This window comes from Monodon monoceros, unplaced genomic scaffold (assembly GCF_005190385.1).
Source record: "Monodon monoceros isolate NGI ecotype Baffin Bay Population unplaced genomic scaffold, NGI_Narwhal_1 Super_Scaffold_11, whole genome shotgun sequence".
Classification (NCBI taxonomy): Eukaryota; Metazoa; Chordata; class Mammalia; order Artiodactyla; family Monodontidae; genus Monodon; species Monodon monoceros.
The window spans coordinates 108,393,403-108,413,674 of NW_021703767.1; the positions used below are offsets into that span (position 1 = coordinate 108,393,403).

Below are 20,272 nucleotides of genomic sequence, written 5' to 3' on the forward strand. Positions count from 1 at the left end.
AATTTCCTGCTTAGACTTAAATCCATCAGAGAGGCTCTCATTCACCTTAAAACACCGTTTCAATTCTTTGTTCTTCAGACTGAATAAGCCTAGTTCTGTAAAACTTTTCTAATAGGTTAAAAATGATCTTTTAAATCACCTTAAAAAAAAAAAAAAAAAAGAGATAGGGGACCTGAGGCTACATGGTGGCAGAACTGGGTCTCCTAACTTGAAGAGCAGTGTTACTTCTATTACCATATCTTACTACTTTCTTAATTCTAGGGTTTTTGAATAGTTAATGATCAGCTTTAATTGATCTTCAAAGGCAGTCAAGGTATATAAACCAGTCAACTAAAATTACCCTGTAAACCTGCCACCCACCCTCCTCCACTATTTTCTGAACTGCCTTTTCCCCAACCCAGTTCTCACTGTTCCCCCTCCCCATCCCGCATTGTATCTTTGATTAGTTTCTATGGATATATGTAGATGCTCTTCCTGACCTTTTGATTTCGGGTGGTTTTGCTCACCTACATTTATTCCATTTATGAGATTATCTCTGTTCAGCTGAAAGTTCTGGGAGGGCGGGGCCTATTGGTCTCCTCTTACATCATGTAATTAGCAGTGAATCACCTAATACATATTTTTAGGGATGACAATTGGAAAAAGAGTCTAAACCCTTTTAGCAGAGTGGTCTTTTTTTTTTTTTCTGTCCCCTAGAATAAAGAGATCTCTAGCCTGGAAAATTAATTCACATGAGGAGGAATTCAGAATCTACAATACATCTTTCCTGTGCTCACCACAGAGGGAATGATTTTAATGAACAGATAAGCTCTGCTGCAGTTTACTTAAAGAAAAACAATCTTATTGCCTCATAGATATACTTGGATTTTATTTGTTTTTAATGTTTCCAAATTCTAAATAGTAATTAAGTGATCAGTCTGATTAGTTTTTTTTAGTCAACTGAATTGACTGTTAATGACTTGTGGCCATTTTTCAAAATTAAATCTACTTTTAACTGAAGATGATTTATTCCCCCTCAGGGCATTGAAAAGAATACATCCTGTGCTGTAGAGAGCCTTGTGAACAGGCACTAGAGATGCCTGCACACCTGGGCATTACTGAGAGGTCCTTGACCCCAGCTTTGGGGAGCTGTTGGCAGCTACCATCTCCTGATGGTGCCCAGGTCTCTCTGTGCAGCATCCCCCCTCTCTCAAGGCAGACACAGCCACCTTCAGGGAAGTGGAGGGTAGAGCAGGAGGAAATGAGCAGGACCTGCCGGCTGCCCACCTAGAGATGGAAGGAGAGAGGGACTCCATGCCCTTCCACCAGAACTAAGGAGAAAACAAAAGCAAAGAAGAAAAATAGTCATATTATGCTTTATTTACTCAGCATCCAGATGTGAAGGAAAGTGGAAAGAAAACACACGGACGATCCCTCATGACCAACTTCGGAAAACATAAGGTACGAATTAAGGAAGATAAGTGTGCATAATTCAGGTAATTTAAAGAGTCTAGAGGGTGACAGGAGACTATCATCATGACCTTGGAATAACTGCAGATTTCTCAAAGAGGACCCCAGAAAAGGAAAAAGTTGATAATTAAACTATTTTATAATTTAAGAACTCCTGTTCATCAGAAGTATCAAAGAGCAAATAGCATACTGGGAAAGAATATTTTCAATATTCTGTACAAGTCCACAAAGGATTTCTTTCCTGAATATATAAAGAATTCCTATAAATCAATAAAGAAGGCACACTAATTTTTTTTTTTTTTTTGCGGTATGTGGGCCTCTCACTGTTGTGGCCTCTCCCGTTGTGGAGCACAGGCTCCGGACGCGCAGGCTCAGCGGCCATGGCTCACGGGCCCAGCCGCTCCGCGGCATGTGGGATCTTCCCAGACCGGGGCACGAACCCGTGTCCCCTGCATCGGCAGGCGGACTCTCAACCACTGCGCCACCAGGGAAGCCCAGCACACTAATTTTTAAAAAAACAAGCAAAAGGCTTAAATGAATTTCACAGCAGAAGATATCCAAGTGGCTAATATGGAAAAGGTTCTCCCCCTTATCTGTCCTCTGGGAAATGCAAACTAAAATGATGCTGAGATTCCGTGTACACCCACCACAACAGCAAACATAAAGAGATTGACAACAGCCTGTGTTAGTGAGGATGCTGGGCAGCTTGAACTCTCATCAGCCGCTAATGGGAGCCTGCCTTTGTGCAGCTACTTCCGCACACCGTTTCCCGGTACCAACTAACGCCACTCTATGAGCCATGTCTTATCAGTTCCATCGCTAGGCGTGTGTCACGAGACAAACAACGATATTTACAGGGGCATTAGTTGCAATACTACAAACGGGAGGCAGTTCAAACATCCATCAGCATTAGAAAGAATAAAAATTGTGGCGTATTCACATAAAGGAATATTTATCAGCAATGAGAATGACAAAATTACAACTACATGCAATAGTGTGATCTTTGTAAACATGACATTGAGCAAAAGAAGCCAGACCCAAGAGAGTACATACAGTTTGAGTCCGTTTATATGAAGCTCAAAAACAGGCAAAAAAAAAATCTATGGGATAAAAGTCAGGATAGTAGTTACCTTTGGGGAGAAGGTGATGACCAAACAGGAGAATCTGAAGGCTTTGGGGCAGATAATATTCCATTTCCTCATTTGGGTGGTTTCACTTTGTGGAAAGCCATCATGCTGTACACTTATGATTCCTGTGCTTTTCTAAGTGTATGCTTTACCTTCAATAAAAAGGTAAAACATGTTAAACAAGAAGTCAGTTATTGGGTGATGAACTTTATGCATGAGGTTTCTCCAAGGCCATTTCTTGTACTTTAATTAATGTTGTATCTGGAATTTCCTGCCCCATCAATAAGATAATTTATTGAAAGGTTGGACAAAATAGCCATAATAAACTGAAAACAACCAAAATGTTCTCCCATAAAGACTGCTTAAGTAAATCATGATTCATTCACACAATGGCCAATTATGCAGCCATTAAAAGATGATCACTCTGGGCTTCCCTGGTGGCACAGTGGTTGAGAGTCCGCCTGCCGATGCATGGGACACGGGTGCGTGCCCCGGTCCGGGAAGATCCCACATGCCGCGGAGCAGCTGGGCCTGTGAGCCATGGCCGCTGAGCCTGCGCGTCCGGAGCCTGTGCTCCGCAGCGGGAGAGGCCACAACAGTGAGAGGCCCGCATACCACAAAAAAAAAAAAAAAAAAAAAAATGATCACTCTGACGAGCTCAACACGCAAAACATTAAATAAAAAAGTAAGATGAAAAACTGATTATGTCGTATGTTAACTGTGATAAGATGTGTCAAAACTGTATGTAAAGAAAATATATCATCATTTCTCCACATATCTATCATTGGCGATTCATTACTTATTTCTACTTTCTGCATTTTATATTTTAAAATGAACCTGGGAAAGACAGATTTATTATTGTGACACCTCAAATTACTAACTATATGCGGAATTGGAGAATATTTCTTTTCTTGATTACAACCACTCATTTAAATTAAAATTATTTTCCAAAGTAAAGCTTTTAGGGAGTACCTTTGCTAGTATAGAATTAGAATTTATTATGTCTCAAGTCATAAGAGTGAATGTTTACAAGACTATTTGCAGGTTATTTAAATAAGTATTAATAGTATTTTAAATTGAAAGTTAATATTATGTGGTTTACAGAATGACTTTCCATGTCATCTCATTTAATCATCACAAAAATAATAATCCTTTAGGACAGATGTTTTTGTCCTACCCTTTAAAAAAGCACAATAGGAAGCTTGAGAGATTAGCCAATTTATCAGCTTGGTGAGAGACCAGTCTGGAACATGAGATCATCAGATGCCTGGGTCCACGCCATGTGCACTGAAGTTCTCAAGGCATAAATAAGATGTAAAAATGTTCTAGACTAAATTGGCGCCTTGCTGTCAGTGCAGTAGAGTTGAATGTGTTTATGCCAACAGGGTAGTTTGAATTTTTTTATTTGTTGAGAATGAGAAAATCTAGAAGTTGATTTGGTCCCATGGTAATGTGGGGATGGAGTCCCTTTCCTTTTCTAAGCCATGTTCCCAAAATGTCCAGGGTACTCTGTCTAAAAGTCTTACCTTTGTTTGTAGAAGCTGTAATTTTGGTGGCAAGTTTTTCTGCAGTTACTAGGGCCCCTCCCTATCATTTGTATTGTTGAGGTGTGTGTTGCCAAATATTGGGGTTATCTCCAATGTGGTGGGGCTGAAAGTGTATCATTCCTAAGAGGTTTTATGTCTAACAGCTAATCTGTCCAAAGACACAAGGTTAGTCCTACAGTCTTTCAGCCTGACTCCTGTAGGTAACAATTTTCATTCTGCTCTAGAAATTAAGATGGGTCAAAGTCTCAAATGAACAGTTTGATTTAGATGGGTTTTTGAATGCACACTGAACAAAAGCAGGAGTGGTAGTTATTCATTTAAAAATTACTACTTGTCTTTTTTATCAAATCTGCCTTTTATAAGTAAGTCAAAAGGAATAGTGAGCTTCCTATATAAGAGGACACTTTATCCCTTATAATCATTTAAATAGATATTACAACTTTAACCCTACCCCTCACAGAGACCTTCAATGCATGACTAATAGTCTAAGACCTACATTTTATGTGGCGTAGAAGTCAATGTTAGAGCATGAAACCCTCAGTTTTGCCTTGATATTTTAAGATAATTTTGGCCACAGACATGCTTATTATTGATGGTGAGGCAAGCTGCAATATTTGGTCAGTTGTTTTTCTCCAATTAATTGTCCTTGTGTGTGTGTCTATTTTAAAGCTCATTCCTCTGTATGTTGTAGATGTACCTGATGCACTGAGTTTGTGTTAAGTGAACTCTGATTTTTCCGGCAGAAAACCACAAAATCACGGTCCAAATCTTATAGTGCTGATGAAGAGGAGGACGCACAGCAGAATCCTGGCAAGGAGACCGGCCAGCTGTACAGGTAAGAAAGCTCTCCACGTTTCTTGCTCCGGCTCCTGGGGCCTCTCCATCCACATCAGCTTGGCTGTTTTAGTTGTACATGTCTAGGAAATCAGATTGCAAGGCAGAGAGCTCTGCAGTGGGACATGTGAAGATCAACAGGATGTGAGATTATAATACATGTAGGGGACTTGTGCTGCCTGGCACACAGTGAGCTCTTAATAAATGCTGGCTGTAGCAGTTGTCAGGTAAAAGATATCTTCAGAGAAGAGAGAGGGACCACATGAACTAGTACAGAGGGGCTCTCACAGGAGACTGAAGGAGAAGATAGATGACAAGAACATGTGAAGAGTCAGGGATCTGAAATCAGCCAGACTTCAAACTCTTGTTCCTCCAACTTTAAGATGGGAGCAAGTTAGGCTCCTCATTTGTATCTATTTCTTAGGGTCATTGTAAGGATTAAAGGAATTAAACTATTTGGCTTGATGAGCCCTACTCCAATTCACTAAGTGCTCAAAAATATTAGCTGCTGTTGTCTTTATTGTTGCCAGTAGAATTTGGGATGAGTAAAATGGCCAAAATTGTAGAACCCAAATTGTGACACATGATTTGATACAGGATTTTCTGGCAAATTATGTATACAGTAAGTCTCGCAAAGGAAAGTAAATTATATCCTTCATAGATAGATAAATATACAAACACGTGCACATGTACACACACACCCCTCTGTGACTTTATCATAAGACTGAAACTAAACGAAATTGGAGGCATAGAGGTCCTATAGGAATGAATCACATTTAGTGTTCACTTAAATTTTATATTTGAGCTTCACTCCAACAGAATGTCCATACATAAAATAGTAACTAATTAGTGAGGGCAAAGGAGATGTGTATGGTTCCTACCCTTAGAGTACAGAAAATTCAATATGTAGTTACAGTAAAGGATATAAGAGAAATAGAATTACCTTCCAGGAGACCTCTGCTGTGAATGTTCTCAAATATAAGTTTGAGAAAGGCTTGACTCTGAATCATATAGCCAGGGAAGCTATCACATGAAATCACGTTGCATGCTGCTCTTAAGTCAATTAGAGATTTGCCCGTAATAGCTATCGAGGCTCAAGCATTGATGACGGTGTCCTTTTGGGACTTCAGTAAACTAATTCAATTTTAAGATAAGGATTAAAAAGGGCTAAATTTATACAGAAGTTCTCTGTGTCATGGAGTGTCCTGGGAGTTTTACTTGTCATTTCTAGGCATTACCTCCCTCACATTGATTTATAATCATTTGCTTTCACAAAACCAGATTTGTACCAATGGCTAGAGAATTTCCTAATTACGTGGTAAAGGAGGAACATGGATTCTTCTTCCCATTGGTTTTTATACCTGTCTATGTGCATGTCTTCTTTCTTGGCAAAATGAGTTGTTGACACATTTTGGCCTTAATTCTTTTGTTGAATGTATATAAGTATCATTACAGTAAGAATTTTTGTCTGATTTGTTCACTATTTTATCTCCAATAGGTGCTCAATAAATATTCACTGAGTGAATAAATCTATATCATCACTATCTAATTCCAGAACATTTTCATCACACCAAAAAGAAACTCTACCATTAGCAGCGACTTTCCATCTCTCTCTCCCCCAGTCTCTGGTACCAACTAATCTACTTTTTGTCTCTATAGATTTGCCTTTTCTGGACATTACATATAAATGGAATCCTACAATATTTGACCTTTTTTGTCTGGCTCCTTTCACTTAGTATAATATTTCCAAAATTCATCCATGTTGTAGAATGTATCAGTACTTCATTCCTTTTTATTGTTGAATAATATTCCATTGTACGAATATAGTGCATTTCATTTATGTATTCATTAGCTGAAGGATATTTAGGTTGTTTTCACTTTCTGGCTATTATGAATAATACTGCTATGAACATTCATTTCTAAGTTTTTATGTGGACATAGGTTTTTATTTCTCTTGGGTATATACTTAAAAGTGGAATTCCTGAGTCACATGGTAACTGTTTAATTTTTTGAGGAACTGCCAAACTATGTTGGCAAAGCAGTTGTACCATTGAAAATTCTCCAGCAATATATGAGCATTCCAGTTTCTCCTCATCCTTGCCAACACTCATTATTGCCTACCTTTTTGGTTATAGCCAACCTAGTAGATATGCAGTGGTATCTCACTGTAGTTTGGTTTGCATTTCCTTAATGACTAATGTTGAGCTTCTTTTCATGTTCTTATTGGCCATTTGTGTATCTCCTTGGTGGGGATTGAAGTTTTTAATGATCATATGTTTTCCTAGAGGAGAAAAGTGTGTCTGTGAGGAGAATGTGATAATCTATGGAGAATTTTACTGTGGCAAAGAGTAAGTAGCAGAATTTGTAAAGTTGTACAGCAGATCCTAGGAGTGGTTTATGGGATACAGAAGATATAGACGTACAGAGAGAGTAAGTAATGGATGTTTGTCTTAAGAAGTTGAAGAATATAGAAAAAGCATAAAGAAGAAATCAAAATTCACTGTACTTATACCTCTAGAAGATAATGACTATGGAAAGTTTGGTGTATTTATCTTTAGATATAGGATTCTTGTGACTGACAGTACAGTATCCCTACTGCTTTTTAGTCCAGGTTCTCCTTCTGACAAAGCAGAGTGATTCCCTGATAAATTCTGGTTTACTCCACAGTTGGGTAATGGTGGGAATCAAGCCCTTCACAATAGAACTCACAAATTCAGGAGAAGAGACTGTGAATAAAGTCTGGCTGAGCGGTGAAAAAAGCCACATGAGTATGGTGTTGTGGTGGAGAGAATGCTGAACTAAAAATCACACTTGATTTCTAATCCTGGCTCCATCAGGAGCAGGTAGGGAAGGTGGAGTAACCAGAAGCCCAAACCTCTTCCAGCTCTAAAATGTCATGAGTCCTGGTGTGTATTTTACAGGTTGGGCCGCCGAAGGAAAACCATGAAGCTCTGTCGAGAGCTCTCTGATTTGGTTGTGTACACAAACTCCGTGGCAGCCCAGGATATTGTGGATGATGGTAAGGCCTGAGGGTTTTTTCTTCTGGATACACACTCCTGACCTTTGTCAATTGTTAATTAAACTTTTGTTAATCGGATCATCAGCACACATTTCTGGAACTGTGGAGAATCCAGCTTGAGTGTCAGGAAACTGATGGCTGGTACAATGCTTAGCTCACAGGGAGGGCTCTATTGATTACTTTGCCTAATTGGCTAGAGGTCAGAGGAAGACTTTATTATTATTAAAAAGACAAATGTATCAGAGCAAGGTCTTCCCAGTCTTCAAACTATGGAGACTTGACTTAGTTTGATGGCCAGATCACAGATGGCTGTTCCAAGTGTGAATGACTAGAAGAAAGAGGAAATTTATTGACAAATATAACATCTTGAAACGCCCTGTATTTTCTCATTGAAAATTTTGACCTTGATGAAAATAATTTAATCCACAGATTGCAATTTTAACAAGAGCAGAAATTTCAGAAGCATTGACTCTTTCACAGTTTCTTACCCATCAGTTGCCGTATGTGGAGTTGAGAAATTCTAGTTACAACTGTTCTTACCCTGAGTTTCCTGCTAGCTGCTCTTTCTCTTTATCCTCTTCCTTTCTCACTTGTATTTTGTTCAGTTAATAGGTGCTTATGAAAATAAACTGCGGTCACATGGGTTTTCAATCTAATTGTAATTTTAGTGGAAGAGAAATGTACGTCAGAATCTCCCATTTTCTCATGTCTCGGTGAAGGGAAAACAACATTGTGCTGAGTCTGGTTTTTTTTGCTTTTTGTTTTTTTTAATCTTTATTGGAGTATAATTGCTTTACAATGGTGTGTTAGTTTCTGCTTTATAACAAAGTGAATCAGTTATACATATGATCCCATATCTCTTCCCTCTTGTGTCTCTCTCCCTCCCACCCTCCCTATCCCAGCCCCCTAGGTGGTCACAAAGCACCGAGCTGATCTCCCTGTGCTATGCGGCTGCTTCCCCCAGCTATCTATTTTACATATGTCCATGCCACTCTCTAACTTTGTCACAGCTTACCCTTCCCCCTCCCCATATCCTCAAGTCCATTCTCTAGTAGGTCTGTGTCTTTATTCCTGTCTTACCCCTAGGTTCTTCATGACATTTTGTTTTTCTTAAATTCCATATATATGTGTTAGCATACAGTATTTGTCTTTCTCTTTCTGACTTACTTCACTCTGTATGACAGACTCTAGGTCCATCCACCTCACTACAAATAGCTCAATTTCGTTTCTTTTTATGGCTGAGTAATATTCCATTGTATATATGTGCCACATCTTCTTTATCCATTCATCCGATGATGGGCACTTAGGTTGTTTCCATCTCCTGGCTATTGTAAATAGAGCTGCAATGAACATTTTGGTACATGACTCTTTTTGAATTATGGTTCTCTCAGGGTATATGCCCAGTAGTGGGATTGCTGGGTCATATGGTAGTTCTATTTGTAGTTTTTGTTTGTTTGTTTGTTTGTTTTGCGGTACGCGGGCCTCTCACTGTTGTGGCCTCTCCCGTTGCGGAGCACAGGCTCCAGACGCGCAGGCCCAGCAGCCATGGCTCACGGGCCCAGCCGCTCCGCAGCATGTGGGATCTTCCCGGACCGGGGCACGAACCCGTGTCCCCTGCATCGGCAGGCAGACTCTCAACCACTGCGCCACCAAGGAAGCCCTATTTGTAGTTTTTTAAGGAACCCCCATACTGTTCTCCATAGTGGCTGTACCAATTCACATTCCAACCAGCAGTGCAAGAGTGTTCCCTTTTCTCCACACTCTCTCCAGCATTTATTGTTTCTAGATTTTTTGATGATGGCCATTCTGACCGGTGTGAGATGATATCTCATTGTAGTTTTGATTTGCATTTCTCTAATGATTAATGATGTCGAGCATTCTTTCATGTGTCTGTTGGCAGTCTGTATATCTTCTTTGGAGAAATGTCTGTTTAGGTCTTCTGCCCATTTTTGGATTGGGTTGTTTGTTTTTTTGTTATTGAGCTGCATTAGCTGCTTGTAAATTTTGGAGATTAATCCTTTGTCAGTTGCTTCATTTGCAAATATTTTCTCCCATTTTGAGGGTTGTCTTTTGGTCTTGTTTATGGTTTTCTTTGCTGTGCAAAACCTTTGAAGTTTCATTAGGTCCCATTTGTGTATTTTTGTTTTTATTTCCATTTCTCTAGGATTTGGGTCAAAAAGGATCTTGCTGTGATTTATGTCACAGAGTGTTCTGCCTATGTTGTCCTCTAAGAGTTTGATAGTTTCTGGCCTTACATTTAGGTCTTGAATCCATTTTTAGCCTATTTTTGTGTATGGTGTTAGGGAGTGATCAAATCTCATACTTTGACATGTACCTGTCCAGTTTTCCCAGCACCACTTATTGAAGAGGCTGTCTTTTCTCCACTGTACATTCCTGCCTCCTTTACCAAAGATAAGGTGGCCATATGTGTGTGGGTTTATCTCTGGGCTTTCTATCCTGTTTCATTGATCTATCTTTCTGTTTTTGTGCCAGTACCATACTGTCTTGATTACTGTAGCTTTGTAGTATAGTCTGAAGTCAGGAAGCCTGATTCCTCCAGCTCCGTTTTTCGTTCTCAAGGTTGCTTTGGCTATTCGGGATCTTTTGTGTTTCCATACAAATTGTGAAATTTTTTTGTTCTAGTTCTGTGAAAAATGCCAGTGGTAGTTTGATAGGGATTGCATTGAATCTGTAGATTGCTTTGGGTAGTAGAGTCATTTTCACAATATTGATTCTTCCAATCCAAGAACATGGTATATCTCTCCATCTATTTGTATCATCTTTAATTTCTTTCATCCGTGTCATAATTTTCTGCATACAGGTCTTTTGTCTCCTTAGGTAGTTTTATTCCTAGATATTTTATTCTTTTTGTTGCAATGGTAAATGGGAGTGTTTTCTTGATTTCACTTTCGGATTTTTCATCATTAGTCTATAGGAATGCCAGAGATTTCTATGTATTAATTTTGTATCCCGCTACTTTACCAAATTCATTGACTAGCTCTAATAGTTTTCTGATAGCATCTTTAGGATTCTCTATGTATATTATCATGTCATCTGCAAACAGTGACAGCTTTACTTCTTCTTTTCTGATTTGGATTCCTTTTATTTCCTTTTCTTCTCTGACTGCTGTGGCTAAAACTCCAAAGCTATGTTGAATAAGAATGGTAAGAGTGGGCAACCTTGTCTTGTTCCTGATCGTAGTGGAAATACTTTCAGTTTTTCACCGTTGAGGACGATGTTGGTTGTGGGTTTGTCATATATGGCCTTTATTATGTTGAGGAAAGTTCCCTCTATGTTTACTTTCTGGAGGGTTTTTATCATGAATGGGTGTTGAATTTTGTCGAAAGCTTTCTCTGCATCTATTGAGATGATCATATGGTTTTTCTCCTTCAATCTGTTAATATGGTGTATCACGTTGATTTATTTGCGTATATTGAAGAATCCTTGCATTCCTGGAATAAACCCCACTTGATCATGGTGTATGACCCTTTTAATGTGCTGTTGGATTTTGTTTGCTAGTATTTTGTTGAGGATTTTTGCCTCTATGTTCATCAGTGATATTGGCCTGTAGTTTTCTTTCTTTGTGACATCCTTGTCTGGCTTTGGTATCAGGGTGATGTTGGCCTCGTAGAATGAGTTTGGGAGTGTTCCTCCCTCTGCTATATATTGGAAGAGTTTGAGAAGGATAGGTGTTAGCTCTTCTATAAATGTTTGATAGAATTCGCCTGTGAAGCCATCTGCTCCTGGGCTTTTGTTTGTTGGAAGATTTTTAATCACAGTTTCAATTTCAGTGCTTGTGATTGTTCTGTTCGTATTTTCTGTTTCTTCCTGATTCAGTCTTGGCAGGTTGTGCATTCCTAAGAATTTGTCCATTTCTTCCAGGTTGTCCATTTTATTGGCATAGAGTTGCTTGTAGTAATCTCTCATGATCTTTTGTATTTCTGCAGTGTATGTTGACAGTTTGATTAATATGTGTCTTTTTCATTTCTAATTCTATTGATTTGAGTCTTCTCCCTCTTTTTCTTGATGAGTCTGGCTAATGGTTTATCTATTTCGTTTATCTTTTTAAAGAACCACCTTTTAGTTTTATTTATATTTGTTATAATTTCCTTCATTTCTTTTTCATTTATTTCTGATCTGATCTTTATGATGTCTTTCGTTCTGCTAACTTTGGTTTTTTTTTGTTCTTCTTTCTCTAATTGCTTTAGGTGCAAGTTTAGGTTGTTTATTCGAGATGTTTCCTGTTTCTTAAGGTAGGATTGTATTGCTATAAACTTCCCTCTTAGAACTGCTTTTGCTGCATCCCATAGGTTTTGGGTCGTCGTGTCTACATTGTCATTTGTTTCTAGGTATTTTTTAATTTCCTCTTTGATTTCTTCAGTGATCACTTCGTTATTAAGTCGTGTATTTTCTAGACTCCATGTGTTTGTATTTTTTACAGATCTTTTCCAGTAATTGATATGTAGTCTCATAGCGTTGTGCTCGGAAAAGAAAAAGATACTTGATACAATTTCAATTCTCTTAAATTTACCAAGGCTTGATTTGTGACCCAAGATATGATCTATCCTGGAGAATGTTCCATGAGCACTTGAGAAAAATGTGTATTCTGTTGTTTTTGGGTGGAATGTCCTATAAGTATCAATTAAGTCCATCTTGTTTAATGTATCATTTAAAGCTTGTGTTTCCTTATTTATTTTCATTTTGGATGAACGGCCCATTGGTGAAAGTGGGGTGTTAAAGTCCCCTATTATGAATGTGTTACTGTCGATTTCCCCTTTTATGGCTGTTAGTATTTGCCTTATGTATTGAGGTGTCCTATGTTGGGTGCATAAATATTTACAATTGTTATATCTTCTTCTTGGATCGATCCCTTGATCATTATGTAGTGTCCTTCTTTGTCTCTTCTAATAGTCTTTATTTTAAAGTCTATTTTGCCTGATATGAGAATTGCTACTCCAGCTTTCTTTTGGTTTCCATTTGCATGGAATATCTTTTTTCATCCCCTTACTTTCAGTCTGTATGTGTCTCTAGGTCTGAAGTGAGTCTCTTGTAGACAGCATATATATGGGTCTTGTTTTTGTATCCATTCAGCCAGTCTGTGTCTTTTGGTGGGAGCATTTAATCCATTTATATTTAAGGTAATTATTGATATGTATGTTCCTATTCCCATTTTCTTAATTGTTTTTCGTTTGTTATTGTAGGTTTTTTCCTTCTCTTGTGTTTCTTGCCTAGAAAATATCCTTTAGCATTTGTTGTAAAGCTGGTTTGGTGGTGCTGAACTCTCAGCTTTTGCTTGTCTGTAAAGGTTTTAATTTCTCCATCAAATATGAATGAGATCCTTGCTGGGTAGAGTAATCTTGGTTGTAGGTTTTTCTCCTTCATCACTTTAAATATGTCCTGCCACTCCCTTCTGGCTTGCAGAGTTTTTGCTGAAAAATCAGCTGTTAACCTCATGGGGATTCCCTTGTGTGTTATTTGTTGTTTTTCCCTCGCTGCTTTTAATATGTTTTCTTTGTATTTAATTTTTGACAGTTTGATTAATATGTGTCTTGGCGTGTTTCTCCTTGGATTTATCCTGTATGGGATTCTCTGTGCTTCCTGGACTTGATTAACTATTTCCTTTCCCGTATTAGGGAAGTTTTCAACTATAATCTATTGAAATATTTTCTCAGTCCCTTTCTTTTTCTCTTCTTCTTCTGGAACCCCTATAATTCGAATGTTGGTGCATTTAATGTTGTCCCAGTGGTCTCTGAGACTGTCCTCAGTTCTTTTCATTCTTTTCTCTTTATTCTGCTCTGCAGTAGTTATTTCCACTATTTTATCTTCCAGGTCACTTATCCGTTCTTCTACGTCAGTTATTCTGCTATTGATCCCATCTAGAGTATTTTTAATTTCAGTTATTGTGTTGTTCATCGTTGCTTGTTTCATCTTTAGTTCTTCTAGGTCCTTGTTAAATGTTTTTTGCATTTTCTCTATTCTATTTCCAAGATTTTGGATCATATTTACTATAATTATTCTGAATTCTTTTTCAGGTAGACTGCCTATTTCCTCTTCATTTGTTAGGTATGGTGGGTTTTTATCTTGCTCCTTCATCTGCTGTGTGTTTTTCTGTCTTCTCGTTTTGCTTATCTTACTGTGTTTGGGGTCTCCTTTTTGCAGGCGGTAGGTTCGTAGTTTCCGTTATTTTTGGTGTCTGTCCCCTGTGGCTAAAGTTGGTTCAGTGGGTTGTGTAGGCTTCCTGGTGGAGGGGACTCGTGTCTGTGTTCTGGTGGATGAGGCTGGATCTTGTGTTTCTGGTGGGCAGGTCCACGTCTGGTGGTGTGTTTTGGGGTGTCTGTGGACCTATTATGATTTTAGGCAGTCTCTCTGCTAATGCCTGGGGTTGTGTTCCTGTCTTGCTAGTTGTTTGGCATAGGGTGTCCAACACTGTAGCCTGCTGGTCGTTGAGTGAAGCTGGGTGTTGGTGTTGAGATTGAGATCTCTGGGAGATTTTCACCGTTTGTTATTACGTGGAGCTGGGAGGTCTCTTGTGGACCAGTGTCCTGAAGTTGGCTCTCCCGTGTCAGAGGCACAGCATTGACTCCTGGCAGCAGCACCCAGAGCCTTTCATCCACACAGCTCAGAATAAAAGGGAGAAAAAGTAGAAAGAAAGAAAGAGGATAAAAGAAAATAAAATAAAGTAAGGTAAAATAAAATAAAGTTATTAAAATAAAAAGTAATTAAGGAAAAAAAAATTTTTAAGTATAAAAACAAAAAAATGGACGGATGGATCCCTAGGACAAGTGATGAAAGCAAAGCTATACAGACAAAATCTCACACAGAAGCATACACATACACACTCACAAAAAGAGGAAAAGGGGAAAAAAATAATAAATCTTGCTCTCAAAGTCCACCTTCTCAATTTGGGATGATTCGTTGTCTATTCAGGTATTCCACAGATGCAGGGTACATCAAGTTGATTGTGGAGCTTTAATCCGCTGCTCCTGAGGCTGCTGGGAGAGATTTCCCTTTCTCTTCTTTGTTCGCACAGCTCCCGGGTTTCAGTTTTGGATTTGGCCCCGCCTCTGCGTGTGGGTCCCCGGAGGGCGTCTGTTCTTCGCTCAGACAGGACGGGGTTAAAGGAGCCGCTGATTCGGGGGCTCCGGCTCACTCAGGCCGGGCGGGAGGGAGGGGCGCGGAGTGCGGGGCGGGCCTGCAGCGGCAGAGGCCGGCGTGACGTTGCACCAGCCTGAGGTGCGCCGTGCGTTCTCCCGGGGAAGTTGTTCCTGGATCCTGGGACCCTGGCAGTGGCGGGCTGCACAGCCTCCCCGGAAGGGAGGTGTGGAGAGTGACCTGTGCTCGCACACAGGCTTCTTGGTGGCGGTAGCAGCAGCCTTAGCGTCTCATGCCTGTCTCTGGGGTCCGCGCTTTTAGCCGCGGCTCACGCCCGTCTCTGGAGCTCCTTTAAGCAGCGCTCTTAATCCCCTCTCCTCGCGCACCAGGAAACAAAGAGGGAAGAAAAAGTCTGTTGCCTCTTTGGCAGCTCCAGACTTTTTCCCGGACTCATTCCCAGCTAGCTGTGGTGCCCTAACCCCTTCAGGCTGTGTTCACGCCACCAACCCCAGTCCTCTCCCTGCACTCCGACAGCCCGAAGCCCGAGCCTCAGCTCCCAGCCCCGCCTGCTCTGGCGGGTGAGCAGACAAGCTTCTCAGGCTGGTGAGTGCTGGTCGGCACGGATCCTCTGTGCGGAAATCTCTCCGCTTTGCCCTCTGCACCCCTGTTGCTGTGCTCTCCTCCGTGGCTCTGAAGCTTCCCCCCTCCGCCACCCACAGTCTCCGCCCACGAAGGGGCTTCTGCTGTGTGGAAACCTCTCCTCCTTCACAGCTCCCTCCCACTGGTGCAGGTCCCGTCCCTATCCTTTTGTCTCTGTTTATTCTTTTTTTCTTTTGCCCTACCCAGGTACGTGGGGAGTTTCTTGGCTTTTGGGAGGTCTGAGGTCTTCTGCCAGCGTTCTGTAGGTGCTCTGTAGTAGTTGTTCCACGTGTAGATGTATTTCTGATGTATCTGTGGGGAGGAAGGTGATCTCCGTGTCTTACTCTTCCGCCGTCTTCCCCCTCTCAATCTTTGTTTTTGTTGACTGCCTGTGCTGAGTCTTATGTCCTCACAACCTCCAGGATTCTTTCCTCAGATCTTTATTCCCCCCCCGCCATTCCACAAGTGTATCTTTTTCTATCTGCAGATTTTCTTCCCTTTGGTGTTGATTCCTTCTTTAGATGGTGACAATTATTTTTAAAAATTAATTTCACATGTGAGAACATAAGAACCTGTAGGATTCTCAGCAAGTGAACCTCACATTCTTTTTTTTTCCAGAGTCTTTTCCATTATAAGTTATTACAAGGTATTGAATTTAGTTCCCTGTGCTACACAGTAAGACCTTGTTCTTTATTTTATATATAGTAGTGTGTATATATTAATCCCAAACTCCTAATTTATCCCTCCCCTTTCCTCTTTTGTAACCATAGGCTGGTTTTCTATGTCTGTGAGTCTATTTCTGTTTTGTAAATAAGTTCATTTGTGTCATATTTTAGATCCCATATGTAAGTGATATCATATGATATTTGTCTTTCTCTGTCTGACTTTGCTAGTATGATAATCTCCAGGTCCATCCATGTTGCTGCAAATGGCATTATTTCGTTCTTTTTTATGGTTGAGTAATATTCCATTGTATATATGTATCACATCTTCTTTATCCATTCCTCTGTTAATGGGCATTTAGGTTGCTTCCATGTTTTGGCTATTGTAAATAGTGCTGCAGTGAACATTGGGGGGGTCTGTATCTTTTCGAATTAGAGCTTTCATCTTTTCTGGATATGTGCCCAGGAGTGGGATTGCAGGATCATATAGTAGCTCTATTTTTAGTTTTTTAAGGAACCTCCATACTGTTCTCCATAGTAGCTGCACCAATTTACATTCCCACCAACCTTGTAGGAGGGTTTCCTTTTCTCCATACCCTCTCCAGCATTTATTATTTGTAGACTTTTTGAGATGACTGTCTGACCAGTGTGAGGTGGTACCTGAACATCACATTCTTATAATATCTGCCCACAGCTAGAAAATAAACTCAGGAAGTATTTTAATGGAGTTAAAGGTATATTTGGTTCATAGAAATATTTTTACTACATGCCTTAGGTAATCATAATCCTATTAGCTTAATGGAAAATAATATTGAGGACTGTGTAGTTCTTGAACTTTATCTGTCTTTGTCTTTTGTGTGTGTGTGTGTGTTAGCCACAAAATAAGCAATAGATAATGAATGCGTGGCTCATCCTAATGCAAAGCAACTCAGCTCTATTAATATACTAATTGACATGTACCTAATTAGCAAGGTCATCTTATTGATAATGTGGTGTGTGTAATTTATGTAGAGAGACAGAGAAAATAGTGGTACTAATTTTAGTGCCACTCTACCTGAATGTGGTTTGTCAAAAAGAGTATATTTTCTTTTACCCTGTTCAAAGTATTCCTCATCAAAATCTACAAATATGGTCATTTTTAGTATGCTTGAGATATGTAAACTATGCGAAGTTATGTCAGTAAGATATCGATATATGTGATAAGGAAAGAGTCTATTTGAGGGAAATCATCAGATTAAGCACTGTAATTCTCTAATTTCTTTGCCTTCCACTTGTGTTTATGACTGTTCCGTGTTGTAGTGTGTAGTTGCTAGTCATTTGGCCAGTGTTTAATAACTAAGGCTGTACAACCCTAAGGACACCAAGGGCCCTGGGAGACTGTGTGCATGAATAAACATGCAGAGTCTGGATACCATTCAGGCTCAGTAAGATTATAATTCACCTCCTTTGTTTCATGGGCCATGTCCCGCAGTCTGGGTTCAGAGCACACATTGGAATGAGAATGAGACTCTGGGCACTTTTGGATCTTTATCTAGGCTGGTCTATTCCAACAGGTACCAGGTGACATGGGGTGGTCATTTGAGGGGTGGGGTATGGATGTTTGGTGAAGGGGTGGGAGTAGTGGGAGCATTTTAGATGTGGTACAAAAGATAGTACTGGGAGAAAAGGGTAAGACATTAAATAATTGGAGGTTTACTCCATCATGACCCCCTAACTTGTAGCTTCGTTGGTCCTGGATTAACCCTTTCTGATGATGCTCCAAGCAGAAACTTTAATATAGGCTTCCTGTTTTTACCTCCCTTTACTTTTCCATTATTTATAAATCTGGCTAGGTGGATGGCTGTTCTTGTTTCTGAAACTTTTATTTCTTTATGATGTTCTTTTGAATTCTTTTCCCATTATGATTCCTTTCTCCCAAATAGGTTTTGACTGGTTTCATAATTCTATTCAAAGTAACTTTAAAACCCAATTTTCCTGCTTTGGAATTGGTCTTTTCCCTTTATTTTCTTCGACTCTGAATGCTGTCACTTAATGTGTTTCATATGTATGCTTTCTAGATGAATGCCTTCAACGAATGTCTCCCTTTTATCAGGAATGAGTTACAAAGATAGTTTTATATATCCATAGGTGTCTTGAGCTCTGGCAAAGCTATTCTGCTTGAATCATGCGCCTAGAAAATAATTTTCCTGTCTGTCCTCTTCATACTAGTCAGATAGACATGAAGTAGTGAGATGATTGAATTCTTGGGAGAATATGGGATCCAGAAATAGGCAGTTATCTGAGCAAGATGCACAGCTCTGATCTGAAATGGCAAAAGAGTCCCAAGAGTGGAACTTTATTAGACCTTTCTTACTCAGGAGCTGTGCCTGCTCTGGTTGAATTCACTCTTTTGCTCTGCCTTTTATTATGGGTGTAATCGGACATCATTATAAGATCTTTTATGAGTGGTGTTTTCTTTGCAGCAGTTCTCACATTTCTGTTTTCTTTGTTAAAAACTTGTAGGAACCACAGGAAATGTGTTATCATTCAGTGAAACAAGAGCACATCAGGTGGTTCAGCAGAAATCTGAGCAGTTCATGACTTATAATCAGAAGCAGCTCACGAGGATTTATCCCTCTGCCTACCGCATCGATTCCAGTAACTTCAACCCTCTGCCCTACTGGAACGCAGGTTGCCAGCTAGGTGTGTATGCCTAGGGGAGGAGCGGTTCTCCGTGTGTCTTGACTCTATGCTGCTGTCTTGCCTAATTCTCTTAAACTTTGAACTTGCACAGTGGCATTGAACTACCAGTCTGAAGGGCGAATGATGCAGTTAAATCGAGCCAAATTCAAGACAAATGGCAATTGCGGCTATGTCCTCAAACCCCAGCAGATGTGCAAAGGTGTGTGTTAATTTCATAGTCATAGCTCTGAACGCAGGAGGCCTCTATTGAAGGAGCTCTGTGGAAAGTGTGATGCCTCTGTTTTGCAACATGATTTTTAAAAAAGAGATAAATTCGGTATTGAAATGTAAATAAAGAACTCTTGTCACAACTGTTTAATATTTGGGTAGCGTGATGTTTACAATGTTCCTTGTGATGTTATGCACTTAAAGAGGGACATGGATAATAGCAGTGGATTGTCACCTGAAATCCAGTCGTCCAGCATTATATTCACTAGGCATTATTTGTAAACTGAATGCTTTCAGAAACTCTCTAAGGGAGTGAGTCTGAGACCTGCTGGCAAAATTGTAATAACACCTGAAACAATTTTATCAAGCCCTTTTTAGTCAGTTTATTCCAATTACAAAACTGTGCTAACAACAACAAAAAAAGATAATGCAATGTTATATCAAAAACACTTCCTTTTGGTTCTGCTCATTAAAATTCTTTTTAAAATTTCCAAGTTGGATTTTTAACAGTTCAGGTAAAAAACTGTTGACAGATGTATCTTCAGAATTTTGTGCTTTGCGTGTTTTCTTGCTATACTGTTTACTTAATTTCAGGTCTTCTTTCTGTTTATTATATTCACTCTATACCTGCAATAGTTTAGGATAGAAAATTATGTGAATCTGACAACTGCTCCCCTTCTCTATACTATGGACAGTCAAATAAAATGTTCCTCTTACCTCCTGCCTTGGTTGATAATTGCATCGCAGACGCTTGTTTTAAATTGGTCCATTCTTCTGGCCTTTGGGAGCATAGGTTCTAACAAAAAAACACAGCTATGGAAATGCCAGCTGGCATTGCCTTCAGGCAAAAGCCACGCTGATAGTCAGGTGATAATTTCTTTGCTTTAAGAAACACTATAGTAAGCCAGCATTTATTGTTTCTTTGTTCTACAAGCTTAAGGTATGTGGGGGTATGTGTGTGTTTATTTTTCCATGCTACCAAACCTAGATTTTTAACCTCTGCTTTACTTGGCT

General features: G+C 39.6%; 1 protein-coding gene across 1 annotated transcript in view; it reads left to right on the top strand.

Annotated features, from left to right (window-relative positions):
• Nucleotides 1-20,272, top strand: part of PLCH1 (phospholipase C eta 1) — a 234,914-nt gene that overhangs the window by 199,747 nt on the left and 14,895 nt on the right. The window contains exons 13-17 of the mRNA XM_029214972.1: nucleotides 1,369-1,440; nucleotides 4,867-4,958; nucleotides 7,879-7,976; nucleotides 18,872-19,051; nucleotides 19,143-19,250. Of these exons, the coding sequence (XP_029070805.1) occupies nucleotides 1,369-1,440; nucleotides 4,867-4,958; nucleotides 7,879-7,976; nucleotides 18,872-19,051; nucleotides 19,143-19,250 (550 nt within the window). The remainder of the gene's footprint in view (nucleotides 1-1,368; nucleotides 1,441-4,866; nucleotides 4,959-7,878; nucleotides 7,977-18,871; nucleotides 19,052-19,142; nucleotides 19,251-20,272) is intronic.